The 20,191-nt window shown below is 38.9% G+C and overlaps 1 protein-coding gene across 1 annotated transcript; it reads left to right on the top strand.

Annotated features, from left to right (window-relative positions):
- Positions 1-5,784: 5,784 nt before the first annotated feature.
- LOC308493261 (complement factor H-related protein 3-like) lies at positions 5,785-19,578 on the top strand. Its single transcript, XM_081039205.1, has 7 exons — positions 5,785-6,110; positions 7,510-7,680; positions 9,506-9,691; positions 10,110-10,280; positions 13,281-13,457; positions 15,423-15,605; positions 17,112-19,578. The coding sequence occupies exons 1-7, from the start codon at positions 6,053-6,055 to the stop codon at positions 17,306-17,308; spliced, it is 1,143 nt and encodes a 380-aa protein (XP_080895331.1). The 5' UTR covers positions 5,785-6,052; the 3' UTR covers positions 17,309-19,578.
- The last annotated feature ends 613 nt before the right edge of the window (positions 19,579-20,191 follow it).

The raw sequence follows: 20,191 nt of genomic DNA, 5'->3' as shown, positions 1-20,191 counted from the left end.
AATGTAGAACTCATTCTGCATTCAATTTGAAGTATATAAAACAATACACAGCTGTTAGGAAAACATTTGCAAAATATTTGGAAAATATTCGCACCTCAGTGCAAAGCAGAGCATCTTATTTCTTCCCTAGTTTTAGAGAATACATTAGGGACAACATATGTTGATACAAATGCATAATGAAGTAGTTTCTGTGCAGTAAAGAATTTTAATGCACATAAAATGATGGTGCTTAAAAGCCAATTCTTTTTATGGACTGTTTAAAAATTATGGTCTATTGATATTACGAAAGCTTCAACCAGAGTAGAATAGTTGGAATCATGGAACATTCCCCATCTTAAGCATTAAGACACTCAGTTTTTCCCCAGGAATAAATATAGTAAAGACAACTTAAGTCCGTTTGGCAGACCTATAGAATTCCACTTTGAGAGCCGGACGAGCTGGGCGGATCATAGAACAGGATATAAATGTGGGGTTTTGGGCTTATGGATTATATTTAAAGGTGGGATACTACCTGATCTCACCCAGAGAACTAGGTTATATAGAAAAAACTTCTGAGAACCTGGCCTGGGGTACTCCAGGGTTTAGGGTTCAGGAAACACGGGGTACCAACAAAGGATATATGGCATTATCCACATAAACTTCGGCCTGGTGTATATTTTTCCCAGTGTTTTACTTTGAGCCTACCTATGTTTTCAAGTATGAAGTGAGTTTTCTACAGACAGCATATAGTAGGGTCTTTTAATTAAAAAAAAAAAAAAAGACAACATGAATAGAAACTTCTAAGAAGAATACAAACGACCAAAGTTATATGAAAAATATGGTCAAATTCACTAGCTATAAGGGAAACGCAAATCAACACCACAAGACAACCGTTTCTTCATGCTGGAGTACTGCAAAACAGACGTATTTGTTAATATTTCACGTGTGCTTTCACGTAGGGTGATTCTCAGTGTAAGTGATTAAAATTACTTCAATGAGTCTTTTCTGATATCAGAAATCACAAGTCTTCATTTTACATGTTTTGATATGTTTTTATTTGCTTATGTTAACCTGTGTTTTTCTTTCAATAAATAAAATAATAAATCAATAAATTTATTCTCTCAATAAATCAAATAATATCGTTTTTTAGAGTATAAAGGAAAATGTGGGCCCCCTCCACCTATTCAAAATGGAAACATCACCACATTCCCGTTGGAAAATATGCTCCAGAATCATCAGTTGAATACCAATGCCAGTTCTTGTATGAACTTCAGGGAAACAAGCAGATAACATGTAGAGATGGAAAGTGGTCAGAACCACCAAAATGCTTAGGTGAGTTTTTTGATGTTCTCATGCATTCTGAGAAAATCAGTGTAATGTGTGTGATGTTCTCCTGTTTATAAACAAATTTTGATGAATTAATATACAACAATTCTACCAATTGCTTGTCTACCAAATATGCATATGTGAAGAAATAAAGTTTAAAAATTCTTAATCAAGCAACAACAGCAACAAGACATTCTTTAATAACAGCTCTTTCTATGATAATTGACATTACAAATGTTTGATTCTGACTATTAATTATCACACATTAAACATAGTTTTTAATTTTTACATCATTACTTGTATGAAATGATTCATATGTAAATGATGGATTTTCAATCAGTTTGTTGAAAAAGGTTTTGAGAGGGAATTCATTGCCAAATATAGAGGATTCTATCTGAAAATCTGAATATCTGTAGAAAATGTTTGTATTCTACTTTATGTTCTATGTTCATTTTTTTTTACCTTCAGGTCCATGAGTAATGTCAGAAGAAATTATGGAAAAACATACAGTTTAAATAGACTTATAAGAAAAAATTTTGTTCTAGAACAGATGATATCGTTGAATTTGTGTGTAAAACTGTGTATCGTGTACAGTCACCACATTCTGCATTTTCAGCAATCTGTTGGGAAGGAAAAGTGGAGTATCCCACTTGTGTGAGAAGACAGAAGTAGAACGAAGTCATGAAATTATAATATGCACACTCTTTTACGATTTTTTATTATAATCACAGTTCTTCTCAACTTTAATTTTTGAAGTGTTGTTTAATTCATTTTTGTTCATAAATCAGAATTTTTATTACTCTGAAGTACATGAAATAATGATACTCTGAGAGGATAAAACCTTACTACAAAAAGCACTGCATTAAAACGTGGCAAACTGAAGTGCCCTGTCGTATTCATAGGACACCTGAGACCAGAAAGTAGATGCAGTCACTTGAGAGCCCGCCTCCATCCACCATTCTTGACTCTCTCAAAGCTTCCTCCATAATTTCTGTGGCATTCTGAGATACACTTTTGTAGGAAATAGAAAACATTTCCTGCTTTTTATCTTTGAAATAATATCACTTCACAAACATATAAATACCAAACTATGCTTGTGACAAGATACCAAAAATGATCAGTTTCTCTTTTAAGCTCACTTACACGTAAAGAGAAAAATATACACAAAAGGATGACATACAGCCTCCTACAAGATTCTAACACTTTTAATAATTCAAGGAAATCATAAAGAGGACTTAGAATCCAGTTGAGTATGTAACAGTTATTCACTAAAATAAAAATGATAATCCGTATCAAGAATAAACATACATACCCACATCCCACTTTGAACTCTAGTGTTTACAGAACAACACTGGCAGAATTTTTACAGGGACTAGAGTTCAGCTTAGAGATAATAGAGGTAAGACTTGGTGTTTAACCTCCTTATTCTTATCTCTAGAATCTGATTGTTCCGCCTTTAGCATGTTATTGTTTAATCAGAAGAGTACATTATTTTAAAATAAAGAAGACTGAAAAGCAAGGCGATGCATGCTGGGAACTGTGAAGACCTTGTCGTAATAACCTTGATGGCCGTAACAGTTTCATGCACTTATTGGTATAGAAATATTTTGGAAATGTTCAACAATATCCTGAAAAATAATTTCTATGATCACACATTTCATCAGCATGAATTAGCTAAAATCACTCCTGGACAGATACATTTTAAAGTTTCTATAAAAATCTGAAAAATGTAGACATGAAACTGAGTGTCAGTCCTAGATTTTAGGGGGATCAGCAGGAACTCCATGATGAACAGCTCATCCATGGAAAGCTGACTGGAAAGAAGGAAAGGAGGGCCTGCATCTCTCCTCACTGCTGACCAGTCTCTGAGTCTCAGAATCTCCAACAAAAATATTTTGATGCTACCACTCTTTGGAGTGAGGCATGTACTTCATTTTCTGTCACATCAGAGATACACAGATGGTGAAGAATAGTCACACGCTATCCCCTAAGTTACATTTTCTCACTTTAGAAAACAAAACTGCTTTGTGTGCTGTGCTCTTGCCATTGAATATTGGGCAGCAACCATTTATGAATATTATTGTTATTAGACGTAACTTACTAATGAACATCCAATGAGCTCTATACCACAACCAGATGGAAAGTTCTGTGGAGATGATAAACTCAGACCACACTTTCCCCCCAACCATCCAACATACAGAAGAGTTGAGATAATAGATTAATGAACACTGGCGGAGCCCCAGTGAATATTCAAGCAGTGTTAACATTTTTCCCTATTTCCTACTGTACTTACCAGTGTCCACATAGATTTCTCTCGTGTGTGTGTGTGTTTCAGGAGAGTGAGGTAAACCATCAAAAATATTTGCAGACATTATGAAATTTCTTCTAAATTTGTAATGTGTCTCTCTAAAAAGGAGGTAGTTTCATGTCTAAGCAATATAGCACCGTCCCAATTATGAAAATGGACATGACTTCCCTAGTATTATTTATTCTTCGTCTTTTAATAATTGTTACATCAAATGAGGTACTTATTCAGTGCATTCTCTGTTTTTATTCCTGTGCCATTTCAATATGTTTTCATTTAAAATTTTGAAGCTTTATTGATGTAACTGACACAGAATAGTGTGTCAATTTAAGGTGAACGGTGTGATGACTTTATATACATTACAAAATCATTTCAACAAAAAGGTTGGTTAACACACCCGTCTCCTCACACAATTCCATTCCTCCTGCTGAGAACATTTAAGACCTACTCTCTTTCGAGTGTACAATACAGGGTTATTCACTATAATCACCATACTGTCTGTGAAATTCCAAGACTTTATTCATCTTATGACTGAAGTCTGTGCCTGTTCACCAGCGTCTGCCCATTCCCCATACCCACACCCCCGGGGTGCTGAGACTGGATTAGAGCCCCTCATCTAACCCTTGCTGTATGGGTTTGGCTTTCTAGATTCCACACAGAAGTGAGATCGAATACCCTCCATCTGTCTCTGACTTGTTTCACTTGGCATAATGCCCACAGCTTCTATCAGGCTTTATTTCGCTTCAGCCTAAAGGATTTCCATGACTGTTCCTGGCAAGGCTGGTCTGCCCACAATGACTCCTTCAGGCTTCATCTGTGAACGCGTTTATTTTGTCATTATTACTACTTTTAACAATAAGACCTTTTACTGTCAATTTATTTGTGAGTTAAAGTTTCAACACACAGGAGACATAAACCATTGTATTACAAATGTCTGTTGTCAGTACACGCATTAGCTATTACTCATTTCTTCAACATCTACTTGTTGACCCTCTTTTGGGAAGTACCTGCAAAAGCTCTCGCCAGTTTTCCATCACGTTCCATGCATTTTCTTTTTTACCCTGTGCATGACATCCTCGGGACATTCATTTGGTAACTGGAAGTTTGTTGTTCTTCACTCACTTCCCCGTTCCCCCACCTCCCACCTCCCACCTCCTACCTCTGGCTACCACCAGTCTGTTCTCTGTACCTATGAGCTTGTTTGTAACTAGATACAGATAAGTAACTGTATCTTAAAAGATGACATACGTAATTGGACATACATATAATGGAAACAGAGAATAAATCAATTAAGAAGTCACTGAAAAGGACTGGTAAGGATGCTTAAGTTGTATTCCTACTTGGGAATCATTGTATGCACCTGAATTGTTGGACCCTAACACAAAAGGTGCCTCAAAAATCATTAGTTAAGGGCCAGCCCGGTGGCTCAGGTGGTTACAGCTCCATGGTCCTAACTCCAAAGGCTGCCGGTTCGATTCCCACATGGGCCAGTGGGCTCTCAACCACAAGGTTGCCAGTTCAACTCCTCGAGTCCTGCAAGGAATGGTGGGCTCTGCCCCCTGCAACTAAAATTGAACATGGCAACTTGAACTGAGCTGCCTCCTGGATCGCTCAATTGGTTGGAGTGCATCCTCTCAACCACAAGGTTGCCAGTTTGACTCCCACAAAGGATGGTGGGCTGTGCCCCCTGCAACTAGAAAATGGCAACTGGACCTGGAGCTTAGCTGCACCTTCCACAACTAAGACTGTAAGGACAGCAACTTGACTTGGGAAAAAAAAAAAAAAGACCTGTTCCCCAATAAAGTCCTGTTCCCCTTCCCCAATAAAATCTTTTTAAAAAAAAATCATTAGTTAAAGACGCTTTCAATGCCAAGAATATGCTGAAACTCTTGTACGCTGTGTTGGGTTTATTGTGAGTTAAAAATAAACAAACAAATAAATAAATAATCTGTGCTTCCCTAAGCAGAAGGAAATCCAGATGGTTGAATAGGGTTCAAATACTCTGCTTGTCCACACACACCTGAGTAACAAAGTTGGGGCCGGGGAAGTAAGAACAAGAGAAAGTTAAAGTGCTTTCACTCAGTTATTCCCATATGACTCTCTTGGCTGAGAAAGAATCTCGCCTGTTTTCAAAAAGTGTTTTATTTTAAAAGTTAGTGTTTCATATCACTTTTGGAGCTAGTCTGTTACTGTCCCTACAGAAAGTCTTACAAGCAACTATCAGGAAAGGTGGTCCAGAAGTGAATGTGAAGTCATTAACAGGAATTCAGGAATATTGCAAAACTCTTTGAACTTTGATGTTTACTAACTGACCTCAATAAACTAGCCTCTTGGTAGAGCCCTTAAATTCAGAATCACACTTGATATCTGCTTGTGCAGCGGACTTCAGCCCCACACAGCACGACTGGAACTTGTCCTGGGACACCATTGGGAAGAGCGAACATGCTGCTGCTGATCAGTGTCATCCTCACCTTGGGGGTGTCCTGGGCTCATGCACAAGGTAAGTTGAAACTACTCAATATTCAAGTTCCTTCTTAAGTGTAATATATTTCTTTCACTTGTCTTAATTTTTTGAATGAATCGATTGGTAGAAATATTCCACATTGTGAGATGACAATAAAGATTACCTTTATGGAGTAATTATCACCTATTCACCTGAGAGAAAACAAAATCAATTGTTTTCTGTCTTCTGATTTCCACAGCGTGAAAAGCCAGTCTTATTGATTACGAAGTCATGTGAATAGACTCATGAAAACTTGACATGAAAATGTGTTTCAGAAAAGCTTGAGTATAAAGCTTGTTTTGGGGATTCTTATTTGTAACACAGGAAAGCTTTGGAGAGCGATGGGATTCTTCATAATCTTACATATGGCGATGATTTTACAGGTTCTTGTCAAAGCTCATCAGATCATACATTTTAAATATATTCAGTTGTTTTAATTATTTCTTTATAAAGCTCTTAAAGGTCATTAACATCACTATTATTATTAATATTTAACAAAATGAGCATATGCAAGAGACACGTCTTTTAATGAAAAATGGAATATATTCTTAATTTCCAGTGCAATCCCAAGACATTTTAATTTGTTTTCTGAGATCATGTACAAGTGTTGAAAATTTGAAAGTTTTTTTAAAAATCACTTTTATAATTAAATTTACAAATTCTTCATTACGATTTTCTGTCTGTCATTTTAGTTTATAATCCAGTCCTCTCGTTTTTCAGTTCTCCTAACTGAACACTCTAATGAGCTTTATTGTGGACCCATTAAATATCACATATGACTAAAATATGCATCACTGTACATTTTTCATTTCATAATTTGTTGAATGTGGGTTTTTGTACATTATTTAACTGGGATAGTGTCCTTCCCTAACAATAACAACACAACAAAGCTTCCAGAGTGTACCCATTGAAAGCTCCTCAGACCCCAGCTCCCCCGTAAGAAAGACTTGTGCGTCCGCAGATTTTGGTATCAGCAAGCAGCTCCTGGGGCCCATCCTTCATGGACCGGGAGGGTCAATCATACAAGGTGCCTGAAAGTTAGACACTCAGAATATTTGTAAACAGTCCTTATGAGAACTTCAGAAGTCCAGGAACTTGAGGGAAGAGAGAAGAACAGTTGAAGTGAGATATTATGACGTGGATGCCATGTGTGGAATATCACAATATATGTGATGGTTTGGAGAAAGGGGATTCAAGAGTGTAGGGGACACAGATACATCAGAGGAAAATGTGTTTGAGGGATATAGTGCTGTAGGGGAAGGACATGAGGCTGTGCTCATTTAATGCCACTGTGTCACATGACAAGGACAAAAATAACATCTGCTTTCTTCATTTTCATGTACTTGATTATTTTCCTGGGGAGTGATGACGGCCTTATCCACATATCCTTTTTCAGAAATTACATGTGACCGTCCACTTATCCTAAATGGTCACTACAGTCCTGAGAAGACCAAATACAGACTTAAAGATGTAATCGTATACTATTGTAAAAAAGACTTTTATCCTGCAACCGAAATTATAGCAAGATGCACTGATACAGGCTGGAAGCCCCTTCCAAGATGCACCTGTAAGTTTCAGTCATATTTTCACCTGCTTCTTAATTCTGAAATTACTTTCTCTGAAACACAAATAATGGGGACCTCGTAAGTCTGAATATTTGCTTTATGAAAAGCCAGGATTTAGAGGCATTCAAAGTAGCCAATTCTACGTAGGAAAAAAACATCACTGTAAGTGAAAAACTTTCAAGTTTTTGGCATTTGATATTAAATAGGTGCTTGTGTCCCTCATTCTATATTTCTCTAAATGATATAATTCTACTCTCAGAATGAAAACATTGGCAAGAGTAGTGTTACCTACAACCTAGCATGTTAGTTAATTATTTCTGTATACCAAATTTTCCTGTGGGGACAGACTCCTAGAGAGCAGTTTCCAGGCTCTCAGCCTCACGTGGAAAGGTGCTGGATCGGTTATTAGATGGCCATCAACTGTGATTGGATGGCCATCAGCTGTAACCAGTTAGCCAATTATCTACTGATATAACTGCCATGACTGGGTTGGTTGGTTGGTTGGCTGGTTGGTTGGTTGGCTGGTTGGTTGGTTGGTTGGCTGGTTGGTTGGTAGGGAGAAAAGGGGATGGTGGGTTGCAGCTAGCAACGGGGTTGGTTGGGAGGGAAGTGGGCTGTGGATTGCTGATCATGTGGATCCTACTTTGTGTGTCTCGCCCAGCCACCAGCGAGAATATAGTGGTATGACTCCCCTATCTATGGCTCCGTGGGTGTTCCTTTCTGGCTTCACCATGTCCTGTGTTCTTATGTGGGGAGCAGGACTAGAGACCCCACATGAGTCCCTGCATGACATTTCCCTAAAACAAATTGACTTGAAAGTACTAGACTCCATACCTCAGAGTCCCCTGTCTTGGAATTTGGGAGTGGCTTAGCTGCCAAGGTCAGACTCAGGCTCTTGAGTCAGGACAAGGGCCTCTGCGGCCATCCTGGAGGGCGGCTGCCAGGACGGCTCCCTCCCGGGGCTTTTGGCAGCAGCCTCAGGGCCTAAATACACGGGTCTCCATAGGAGGCTTGACTGGTGGCTCAATTCCCCAGAGCCAGAGATCTGAGAGAGAAGAGAAAGCCTCCACACCTCTCATACCTGGTCACACACTGTCCCCTCAGCCATACGTGGTCTAGAAGAGTGTCACTGAGTCCAGTACAGGCGCGGGTGGGGAGGGAGGCAATTAGGCTCCCTTTTAGGAGGTGTGTCCAGTGAAGACACTGGAACTTTCTAAAGCCATCACCTGTCACAAAATGCCACTCAATTCAATGGGGTATTTTATTTCCAGGGATGTTTCTTTAGCCCCTTTCAAGTGTTTTCTGTCCTAACAATCATATTCCTTTTCTTTATCCATCACAGTTCATTGTAAAGGTGGCCCACACTTAACGCTGGATATTCCATGAATCGAAAATGTAATGACAAAAGTTATAGGTCAGTGGTCTCAGTGTTATCTCAGGGCCCAAGTCCAAATGAATTTTGAAAGTCTGATACCCTTGAAGAGGTGGCTATTATCACCTGAATCAGACCTCCACATGCAGAACAATTTGAGGGAAAGGACTGTTCATGTATTTATTTAGATAAAATTGACATACAATGTTATGTTTGTGTCAGGTGTAAAACATAGTGATTAAATATTTGTATATATTGTGAAATGATCACAAAACAAGTCTTATTTACATCATCTGAATTTTATAACTTGTCCTAGAAATCCTAATGCAATGAAATGAATTGTGTTAGTATGACAATATTATTCAATGAAACAATTTGTCTCTCATTGGATTTTTATTCTGGAAAAACATTATTCATACTGTTTATTTGGTTTTTTTTTTTTTTGGTATTGCAAGTGAAGCCCTGTGAATTTCCAAAAATAAAACATGGACACCTACATACTACAGACAGAGAGAACCCAGTACCTGTAGGAAAGTGGTATCACTATTCCTGTAATGACAATTATGTGACTCACTCAGGATCATACTGGGGTCGCATTACTTGCACACCAGAAGGATGGTCGCCAGCAGTGCCCTGCCGCAGTACGTACACCTCTTTATAATAGTGCGTGTGTAAATATTTCTAACAGTGGAGAAACACACAGGAGAACACAAGTTAGCCTTGTGTGATTAAAATAAGGTCAAGTGCTGAGTTCTATGAACAAATGACCAATATAGGTTCTCCTTTTATGAGGAGTCTTCATTAATATAGCATCAGAGATAAAAATGGAGACTTGATGAGAATACCTATTTCATTTTAATTATAAAAACTACACATAAATGATATTAAACATTGATTTTTCTCTTTAAGAAACATTTGGTAGTAGCTTAGTTTTTCTTATGCATTCTAATTTAAATATTGGATGCTTTTGCATTCTAATTTAAATATTGTAAAGATAGCTTTTAATTTACTGTCTTGAACAAATTTAGGAGTTTTTCATTTACATTTTGTAATTCTTAGGAAAATGTGTCTTCAGTTCTGTGGTACATGGATGTGCCCCAAATGACGAAGTGTATTTCCAGGGTGAATCTGTAAGAGTTGAGTGTTATCCCGGCTACAGCCTTCCCAATGAGCAGACCTCAATGACATGTACAGACAATGGCTGGTCCCCTCCTCCCATATGCATTGTCAGTAAGTAAACTCGTCTGAGATCCCAGGATGTCTGTGATTTTCTAAGACTCACCCATAAAAATGGTGACAAAATAAATGTTCATGGCAGCTTCTTCTTCTGCCAGTGCACCTGTTTGCTTTTCTTCTTCTAAGTGTGTGAGTGGATACGCTGAACTCCGCATGCGTATGTTGGAAAATAAATGAGCCTACTGATAGACCTTAGTGAAAAATACAGCACAAGACGACAAAGTGGGTCCTTGTAGGAATCACGTGACATCAGCCTGGGGCTAATTCACGGTTTCTATCATCCCCGGCACAACTAGCACTGAAGTTGACAGTCACCATGGATGAGAGCATCCCTGTGGGATGCTGACTTTTGTGTATTCTATTCAGTATGATTGACATACTTTGGTATGCCAAGAGTTTTCTCTTCTAGTGTTGTAGTCTGGAAAATTGCCCCGTCAAAAAGTCACTTTGAGTTCACATCATTTGCCTCTATCCCTCCAGAATTTTCGTTAGGCCCTGAGTGTTTCTCCAAGCTACACAAGGTTCTTTTCACATGTTTAATTCATTTTCCTCATTGTTCATGGAGGGAACTTTCTATTTCTCTTCACTCTTCTGGCCTGGATTTAACAATTTAGTAAATTTCTTCAATGAACCACATTTTAACTATGTACATTTTTGCTAGTGTTTGTTTCCTCTTGATTTCTGCTCATTTTTTTTTTGCTTTTTATCTTTTATTTATTTATTTATTTATTTATTTATTTATTTATTTATTTTTATTGGGGAAGGGGAACGGGACTTTATTGGGGAACAGTGTGTACTTCCAGGCCTTTTTTCCAAGTCAAGTTGTTGATCTTTCAATCTTAGTTGTGGAGGGTGCAGCTCAGCTCCCTGTCCAGTTGCCATTGCTAGTTGCAGGGGGCGCAGCTCACCATCCCTTGCGGGAGTCAGACCGGCAACCTTGTGGTTGAGAGCCCGCGCTCCAACCAACTGAGCCATCCGGGAGGCAGCTCAGCTCAAGGTGCCGTGTTCAATCTTAGTTGCAGGGGGCAGAGCCCACCATCCTTGTGGGACTCGAGGAATTGAACCGGAAACCTTGTGGTTGAGAGCCCACTGGCCCATGTGGGAATCGAACCGGCAGCCTTCAGCGTTAGGAGCATGGAGCTCCAACCACGTGAGCCACCGGGCCGGTCCCTCTGCACATATTTTTATATCTTGAAATTTGTCGTTTTCAGCTTTAATGGGATATAATAACCAATAGGAATTGCGTATGTTTAAAGTGTACAGCTTGCTATTTGATATATGTATACATTGTGAAATAATCACCATGACCACCCTAATTACCATATCCATCAGCTCACATAGTTTACTTTTTTCCATGTGATGAGAACACATAAGATCTAGCCTCCGAATATTTAAAGCAAAATGCATGAAAGGACCCATTGCTAGGAGAGCTCTGGGCAGCTGAAGGATTCCAGGTCCATTAGATACACAGGTTTCTAGTAATTTCATAGAAGAGATTCTAAGTATTTTAAATCTTGCTTTGTTCCAAAAAATTTTTTTAATCAAGTATCTTGATTTAATACCTTTGGAAACTTATAGCTTATCTTCTCTGACACAAGATCTTCGATGATTAGGTTTTTCCAGGTTTTCTTTTACAAATGACTCCATATTTTCTATATGGTTATGTTGTTTGGATGCTTATAAAAATGTTTATTGAATACATGCTTATCTTTTCCTTATGCCCTCTGCCTTTTAGAAACATGTTCAAAATCGGACCTGGAAATTCCAAATGGATTTATTTCTGAATCTGATCCTACATATCCTGTACATAGACGAGTACAATATAAGTGCAAACAAGGATAATGTGACAACAGATGGTCAACCCACAGGGTTGATTACATGTCAGGAAAATGGATGGTCGGCTCAGCCCACATGCATTAGTAAATCATTCACGATGTTAGTGTTTATTATCCTGGTGACCGCTATACAAAAGTTTCTTTTATCTGAATTTTTGGAGGTTGTGGGGGGAGTAGGCTGAGGTGGTTTCATTTGAAGATAGAATTTTGAGAAAGTATACGTTTTCCTTTTTTTGCCTGTTAGGATTAATTACTAGTAGGGTGGAAAGTCAGTCCATCTTTCAGTTATTTCCACTGTGCGGCATCCAGTGACTTAGTAACTAGTTAGGAGCCTTTTGTGGCTGCCAGTGTAAGCCCATTTCTTTTTAGCTGAGACCTTTTGCCTCTTGTACCTGTTTTTAGGTGATCAGACTTTTATGTCAGTGTTTTTCTTAGACATAAAAGTTAACATTTTGCAGGGAAGGTATGGGTTCAGAGGGTCTTATGCTGGAATAGTATCACCTGTGTAATTTATATACTGGAATATGTCACCTGTTGAATTCATGTGTCTGACACCGAAGGCAAGATGCTCTTCTGAAAACTCATTTCCTTTAGAAAACCTACACAGACACCTCGTTAGGGGGACAGAGAAGTGCTTCCAGACAGAACAGATCGCTCTGTGCTGAGCGGGCTCTCCATCCCACAGACTTCAAACTGTTGGATCAGATTCATCTCAGTGCTGCCACTTTGGATGGTCCTCTAATCCTCCAACATGTAAAAGTAAATGTTTATCTGACAGTTGCTGAAACAAAAATTAGAATATCGGTTATCACATTGTTGTTCTCTGTTAGTTTCCTGTTGGCTTCCAGAGTGTCTGTAATCTAGGGCCTTGAGCCAGAAACATACATGAGGAGAACATGTGTTGAGTAGTAGAGAACTCTGATTGCCTAACTTAAGAAATTAATCTTCCATCGTTTTTTGAAATATGTATTGAAAGTATCCATAGATACATATATTGTGTCTGACAGTGGAGGGACTGCTTTTGTCATTCTTTTTTCATGGTATATAACTCTTCAGCGCAAAATAGCATTGACTGTCAGAGCATTTTAAAGTGGTGCTTACTATATACACAGACATGGTAAAGTGTCTGATTCCCAGAATCACGTTCATTTGGCTTTAGAATACTGTGGCATGCCGGTATTCGAGAATGCCACAGCCGTCATTACTGGTGCCCGGTTCAGAGTGAATGACACACTGGACTATAAATGCCTGGATGGATATGAAAACCGAGATGGAAAAAGCACAGCGTCCATGGTCTGTGGTGAGGATGGCTGGACCCACTTGCCGTCATGCTACAGTAAGTATTTTTACTCGGGCACTTCCTTGGTCAAGAGTTGAAAAGCACATATGTATGTAGTCCTGGTTGGAGTGTGCTTTATCTGGGACATTTTTAAGACACAATATTTTTTTTCGTGTGTGTTTATTTATTTAATTAAAGTGTATTGGGGTGACAATTGTTAGTAAAGTTACGTAGGTTTCAGGTGTACAATTCTGTATGACATCATCTATAAATCCCATTGTGTGTTCACCACCCAGAGTCAGTTCTCCTTCCATCACCATATATTTGATCCCCCTTACCCTCATCTCCCACCCTTCACCCCCCTTACCCTCTGGTAACCACTAAACTATTGTCTGTGTCTATGAGTTTTTGTTTCTAATTTGTTTGTCTTGTTCTTTTGTTGTTTTTGGTTTATATACCACATATCAGTGAAATCATATGGTTCTCTGCTTTTTCTGTCTGACTTATTTCGCTTAGCATTATACTCTCAAGATCCACCCATGTTGTCACAAATGTTCCTATTTCATCTTTTCTTACCGCTGGATAGTATTCCATTGTGTATATATACCACAACTTCTTTATCCATTCATCTATGGAAGGGCATTTTGGTTGTTTCCATGTCTTGGCCACTGTAAACAAAGCTGCAATGAACATTGGAGCACATGTGTCATTATGTATAAATGTTTTCAGATTTTTTGGGTAGATACCCAGGAGAGGGATTGCTAGGTCAAATGGTAATTCTATTCGTAATTTTTTGAGGAACCTCCACACTGCCTTCCATAGCAGCTGCACCAGTCTGCATTCCCACCAACAGGGTATGAGGGTTCCTTTTTCTCCACAGCCTCTCTAACACTTATTACTATCTGTCTTGTTGATGATAGCCATTTTAACTGGGGTGAGATGTTATCTCATTGTGTTTTTTATTTGCATTTCTTTGATGATTAGTGATGTTGAGCATTTTTTCATATGTTTATTTGCCATTTGTATGTCCTCTTTGGAGAAACGTCTCTTCAGGTCCTCTGCCCATTTTTCAATTGGGTTTTTTTGTTGTTGTTGAGTTGCATGAGTTCCTTGTATATTTTGGATATTAGCCCCTTATCAGAGGCACTGTTTGCAAAAATCTTCTACCATTTAGTTGGCTGCCTCTTTATTTTGTCGATGGTTTCTTTTGCTGTGCAGAAGTTTTTAAGTTTGATATAGTCCCATTCATTTATTTTAGCTTTTACTTCCCTTGCCTTTGGAGTCAAATTCATAAAATGCTCTTTGAACCCAAGATCCATAAGTTTAGTACGTATGTTTTCTTCTGTGCAGTTTATTGTTTCAGGTCTTATACTTAAGTCTTTGATCCATTTTGAATTAATTTTGGTACATGGTGACAGATAGCATTCAAGTTTTATTCTTTTGCACGTGGCTTTCCAATTCTACTAGCACCATTTATTGAAGAGGCTGTCTTTTCTCTACTGTATGTTTTTTACTTCTTTGTCAAAAATTATCTGTCTATATATATGTGGTTTTATTTCTGGGTTCTCAGTTCTATTCCATTGGTCTATGTGTCTGTTTTTCTGCCAATACCATGCTGTTTTGATTATTGTAGCCCTGTAATACAAGCTAAAGTCAGGGAGTGTGATACCTCCAGCATTGTTCTTTTTTCTTAAGATTGCTTTGGCTACTCGGGGTCTTTTGAGGTTCCAAACAAATCTCATGATTTTTGTTCTATTTCTTATAAAAATGCCATTGGGATTTTGATGGGGATTGCATTAAATCTGTATATTGCTTTGGGTAATAAGGACATTTTAACTATGTTGATTCTTCCAGTCCATGAGCATGGAATGCCTTTCCATTTCTTTGTGTCTTCTTCAATTTCTTTTAAGAATAAGACACAAGGTTTAAAATGCAAGGTAGGGTTCAGGTATGGAACTTTGTAAAGATAGTTTCCCATAAAAGTATAGATTTTTCCTCAATATATAAAATGCTGTTTTCCAGAATCTACAGACATGTGTGGGCGTCCTCCATCCATTAGCAATGGAGACATCACCTCCTTTCTATTAGCAGTGTATCCTCCAGGGTCAAGAATTGAATATCAATGCCAGGCCTACTACCAACTCCAGGGTTCTAAATATGTAACATGTAATGAAGGAACGTGGTCAGAACCACCAAGGTGCATGGGTAAGTGATTAATATTCTTCTGCACCCTGAGAAAATAATGTTTGCTACATGCCCATGTCTGGTCCAGTCGCCATGGATTCACTCTAGAAGTGTGTTCACACACTGCTGTTCTGCTGAAAGCTTGACATTCAAAAACTGATGTGCGAGGTGATAAGCTTGGGAAATTCCAGTGTAGACAATGACTCAGTTTCTTTAAAACACGAGCGTGCACATACTCAGATGCTGATACATTAGCTGACTTCACTGTGGATCAAAACTTAATCATTATCCTCCATTTATGTGGCCTTTTCTACACAAGATCTAAGGAAAATCGGGGCTCCAAATCCTGGAAGTGGCAGGAACAAAGAGCAAAGCAATATACCCAAGTCAGAATAGTCTAGGAACAGCCCCAAACTAGATTTCATAGGAAAAACGCGTGTTGAATTTCAAAGATAAATTCTAAATCTCAAGTTTGGTTGAGGAGATTGTGAAGTTTAAGATTGTGTGACAGTACAAGCATTAGCTTTTCTGAGCTTTACAAATACGAACTGATTATCATTATCTGAGGACATAAAATCAGTTCTATGACAGAGGTAAGACTTTACTTTGAGTCTCTGAATTGAAAGAAGCATTGAGCATTCAAGAAGGTAAATTTGTGCTTGCAATAGTAAACTTGAGAAAGTTCTGGAACATATGTTTGGAGCAATATCTAGAGTTCAAATGATATATCTTTTAGGATATAAACAACATCTGAATGTACTGAGGATCTCTTGAAAACTTTTGATATCGGAAGATACATTTATATATATATATATATATATATATATATATATATAAATGTATCATATATATATGTGTGTATATATATATATAAATATATATATATATAAATGTATCTTATATATATATAAGATATATATATATATAAATGTATCTTATATATATATGTGTATATATATATAAATATATATATATATAAATGTATCATATATATATATATGTGTATATATATATATACACATATATATATATATATATATATATATATATATATATATATATCACCTACTTCTTTCAATTCAGAGTCTACAGTGACTTCAAACACTCCCCATTTATTCACATTCTGTTATTTTAAATCTATGTTTGTATTTTCCTCTTATGCCCACAATGTGGGACAACTATAGAAAATCACAAATTTCTAATAAACAGTCTTCTATTAAAATGCAACTGTCTATACACATATACATCTATCTGTCTATCAATCATCTGTCTGTCTATCTGTGGACATCTATATATCTATCATCTATCTATGTATCTATATATCTATGTATCTATCTATGTATCTATCTATCTATCTATCTATCTATCTATCTATCTATCTATCTATCTTTCTATCTTTCCATGTAGCCATCTATCCCACTTATGTGGCCCTTTCTGTACAAGATCTAAGGAAAACATTCATTAGGTTGAAGTTTTCTTAGTCCCAAAAAGGGAGGATTATTGTTTTTATGTATGTTTTTCTTTCAGATCCATGTGTAATATCTGAACAAAGCATGAATAAAAATAACATACAGTTAAAAGGGAAAGATGACAAAAGATACTACGCAAAAACAGGGGATCTCATTGAATTCGTGTGTAAATCGGGACACACTGCAGCGACATCACAGCAAACGTTTCAAGCAGTGTGTCAAGAAGGGGCAATGGAGTACCCCAGATGTGAATAAAGAAGCAGTTACCCCACATATCTGGCCACCTTCCACCTACTGCTCTTACTTCTCAGAGCTTGCTAAGATAACTTCTGATATCTTGCTGCTAAGTCCTGCTTTATTTCAAAGAAAATAAAAGCAATATGGTAGTCTCAATGTTCAACTTATCTTCCCACAAATGCGTTAAAACAAACTGTATCATCCCTTACACTTGTACTAAAACAATAGTTATTTTCCAGTCCCAAGTATTAGACTATAATACTTACCAATACATTAAACACAGCAATGTGGTAATTATATGCTTTCTGCATATTGAATAGTGTGTTGAAACATTCAAGCAAAATAAGCGAGCTTAGAATTTATTGGGGGAAATGATGCAATCATAAAATTAGATATTAAAATAGAAAGTGAAAACAATCACATTCTCCCTTAGTGCGGTCACAGGCTGAATCTCTGGATGAAGAAATGGCATTGTGAGGCATAAAGGGAACTTTCATTTTTTATCCTATTTTCATTTGTTCGGTTGGAACTGGTTTACAGCGTCGAAGAGTTGTTCTTCCATTGACAAAAATAGTAAATCGTGTTAAATCTTAAAATATCTGCTTATAGAAATATTTACTTGTTGCTAAGTAAATATAGCAACTGAATGTTTATTTCCTCATCTGTAATTTAGAAAGCATATAAAGCCAAATTAAAATCCCTGTAAAAATGAAACCTCGTCTAATAACTACTCTCCAATTCCTACTTCAGAAGAAGTCTATCAGGCAAATTACCTCTCCGTTTGGGTTAGACGTTTTATATTTCCCATTTGCTCCATTTTTCCTCCAAAGGAACTATGCTGACTGCCAATGAATTCTGTTTTAATGTGTAATAATCTCCAGTGGTTTGATCTTTCTGTTATAATACGAAATACATCCCTATGAATTCCATGGAATCCAAAGACACGCTTGACCCTTGACTCCTGACCCGGACCCTAACCCTCACTATGGCCGCCAGAATCTCGCGAGAGCAGAGGTTCAAGCGATAAATATGGCCCGCACAACGTGGCGAGCAGGGGTTCGCGAGATAAACGTGGCCACCACCCTGTCCCGAGAGCGAGGGGTTCTCGGATAAACAAAACATGGCCACCGCCACGTCGCGAGAGGGGTGTGTTTCTCACGATGAACAAAACAGTGGGCCCTGCCGTGTCCCGAGGTTGGGTGCTCTCGCGATAAACTAAACATGGACGCCGCCACGTCACGAGAGGGCGTGTCTCTTGGGATAAACAAAAGTTGTGTCCATTGCAAGGGCCCATCGTCTGGACGTGGACCGGGAGATGTAAATAGTGAGACACACCAACCAGCCTCTTTACAGCTCAGGCCAGGATGCAGCGGCCTCTCCACGCTGAGTGCAGAGGACGCAGCCCTCCCGGAGCCGGAGGGTCACAAAGGTAACGAGAGAAAGCACAGACCTTGGTCACACGGGTGGTTAGGATGGGGGGATAGGGTGTCTCAGGTCTCCCACAAAACGGGAGGCACTGCCAGGCCCAAGCCCACTAATTCTGCCGATCTAAATTCAGAAAAGAGAAAAAGGACTCGCACCCCTTCTAACTTCTCTCCAATCCTGCAGACAGAGACCAGCAGCTGTAATATATGAACACGTAGAATTCTCCGAAAAATTTAATTTGCAAAGACCGTGAGGAAAAATCAGGTAAATAGAACATTTTTGACAAGGGTAGGAATGTGCTCTTAGATCATAAATGTAAATATAGGAGATTTACAGGTAATTCAGGAAAAGCTGAACACACGTGGCAGGTAAAGTTTTGTGAGGCCCCTGGTTGGAGTCTACCCGTGTACTGCTAAGGGGCGTGTGCTCAGGTTTTTATTTGTCTTTCACAAATTTTAAGGAGGTAGGGAAAAGGGGAGCCAGGCTGGACAAAGGAGGCCTGTGTTTATAAAAGTGCCCTGTAGAATACTGTAGCACCAGGACTGCCTCCTCAAGGGTCAAGAAGCCCTTTTCTGAACAGCCCCCAGACCAAAATACCTAGTCATTAATCGTAAACACCACGTATTGCAAGGTCAGGAAGCTCTGTTGAGAAAAGGCTTATCTTGCAGCAAAAATGTAAGCAAGGACACAGGACCAAAAGTCTTGTGAATATCTTGCCTGCATGGAAAATTACTGAGAGGCTTAAAATGTTATGCTATGAAAACCCGTAGCTTTGTGTGTCTGGGGTCCTTGTTGAAACCCGCTGCGTCGGGCAGATACTCGGACCCCAGCTAGCTGGAAATAAACCTCGCTGTGTGACTTGCATTATCGTGTGACTTCTGTTCGCTTGAGGAGGGGCTGTCCCTGGCCACCCATTACCTTAATGCCACCTGGCTCAAAGTAGATCTGAGCCCTGACCTCAGTCAGGAGGTCGTGCCCCACAAGGGGGCAGGGCTCTCAGGAATAACTAGGAAGGAGTGGGTCACTTGGTGGCGGCCCAAGTCCACCCGGCGCCTACTGGTCCACCGATAAGTCTTGGACCCAGTTGCCCCTTGTACTAGACTGGTTTTCTGAGATAAAGGCTCTGTAAGCTTATTCAAAACTGAGTACTAACCCCCTGTGTCTACCATGAATCCCACCGGCTCCCCCTCCACATACACGGTTACCCAAGACTCGGAGAGGGGATCCAAGTCCCGTCCCCCCTAGTCACTATCTATTCCCGCCCGCAGAACCCGAGAGTCCTGTCCGGTTTGGCCCTGTCGCTTGGGACATTCTCTCTTCCAATGTCCATATTCTTTGCAGTATGCACACTGTCCCCTATCCAGTCTGGGCCCCGTTCCCCGAGGTCAGGCTTGTCTGGCTGGACTCGGTCCCGGCCCAGCTATGCCTTGCACTCCTGCCAGCAAAACCTTTGCCATCTCCCTCCGCTGTCTCCTG

This window comes from Rhinolophus hipposideros, assembly GCF_964194185.1.
Source record: "Rhinolophus hipposideros genome assembly, chromosome: 26".
Classification (NCBI taxonomy): Eukaryota; Metazoa; Chordata; class Mammalia; order Chiroptera; family Rhinolophidae; genus Rhinolophus; species Rhinolophus hipposideros.
The sequence above is the reverse complement of the archived record's forward strand: the minus strand, read 5'-3'. Positions and strand labels throughout refer to the sequence as shown.

Bases quoted from the DNA above. Each gene is read 5' to 3' on its own strand.
- LOC308493261 (XM_081039205.1), top strand. From the start codon at position 6,053: ATGCTGCTGCTGATCAGTGTCATCCTCACCTTGGGGGTGTCCTGGGCT. The intron at 7,681-9,505 runs GTAAGTTTCAGT...TGGTATTGCAAG, and splicing joins GCCCCTTCCAAGATGCACCT to TGAAGCCCTGTGAATTTCCA. The intron at 13,458-15,422 runs GTAAGTATTTTT...GCTGTTTTCCAG, and splicing joins CCACTTGCCGTCATGCTACA to AATCTACAGACATGTGTGGG.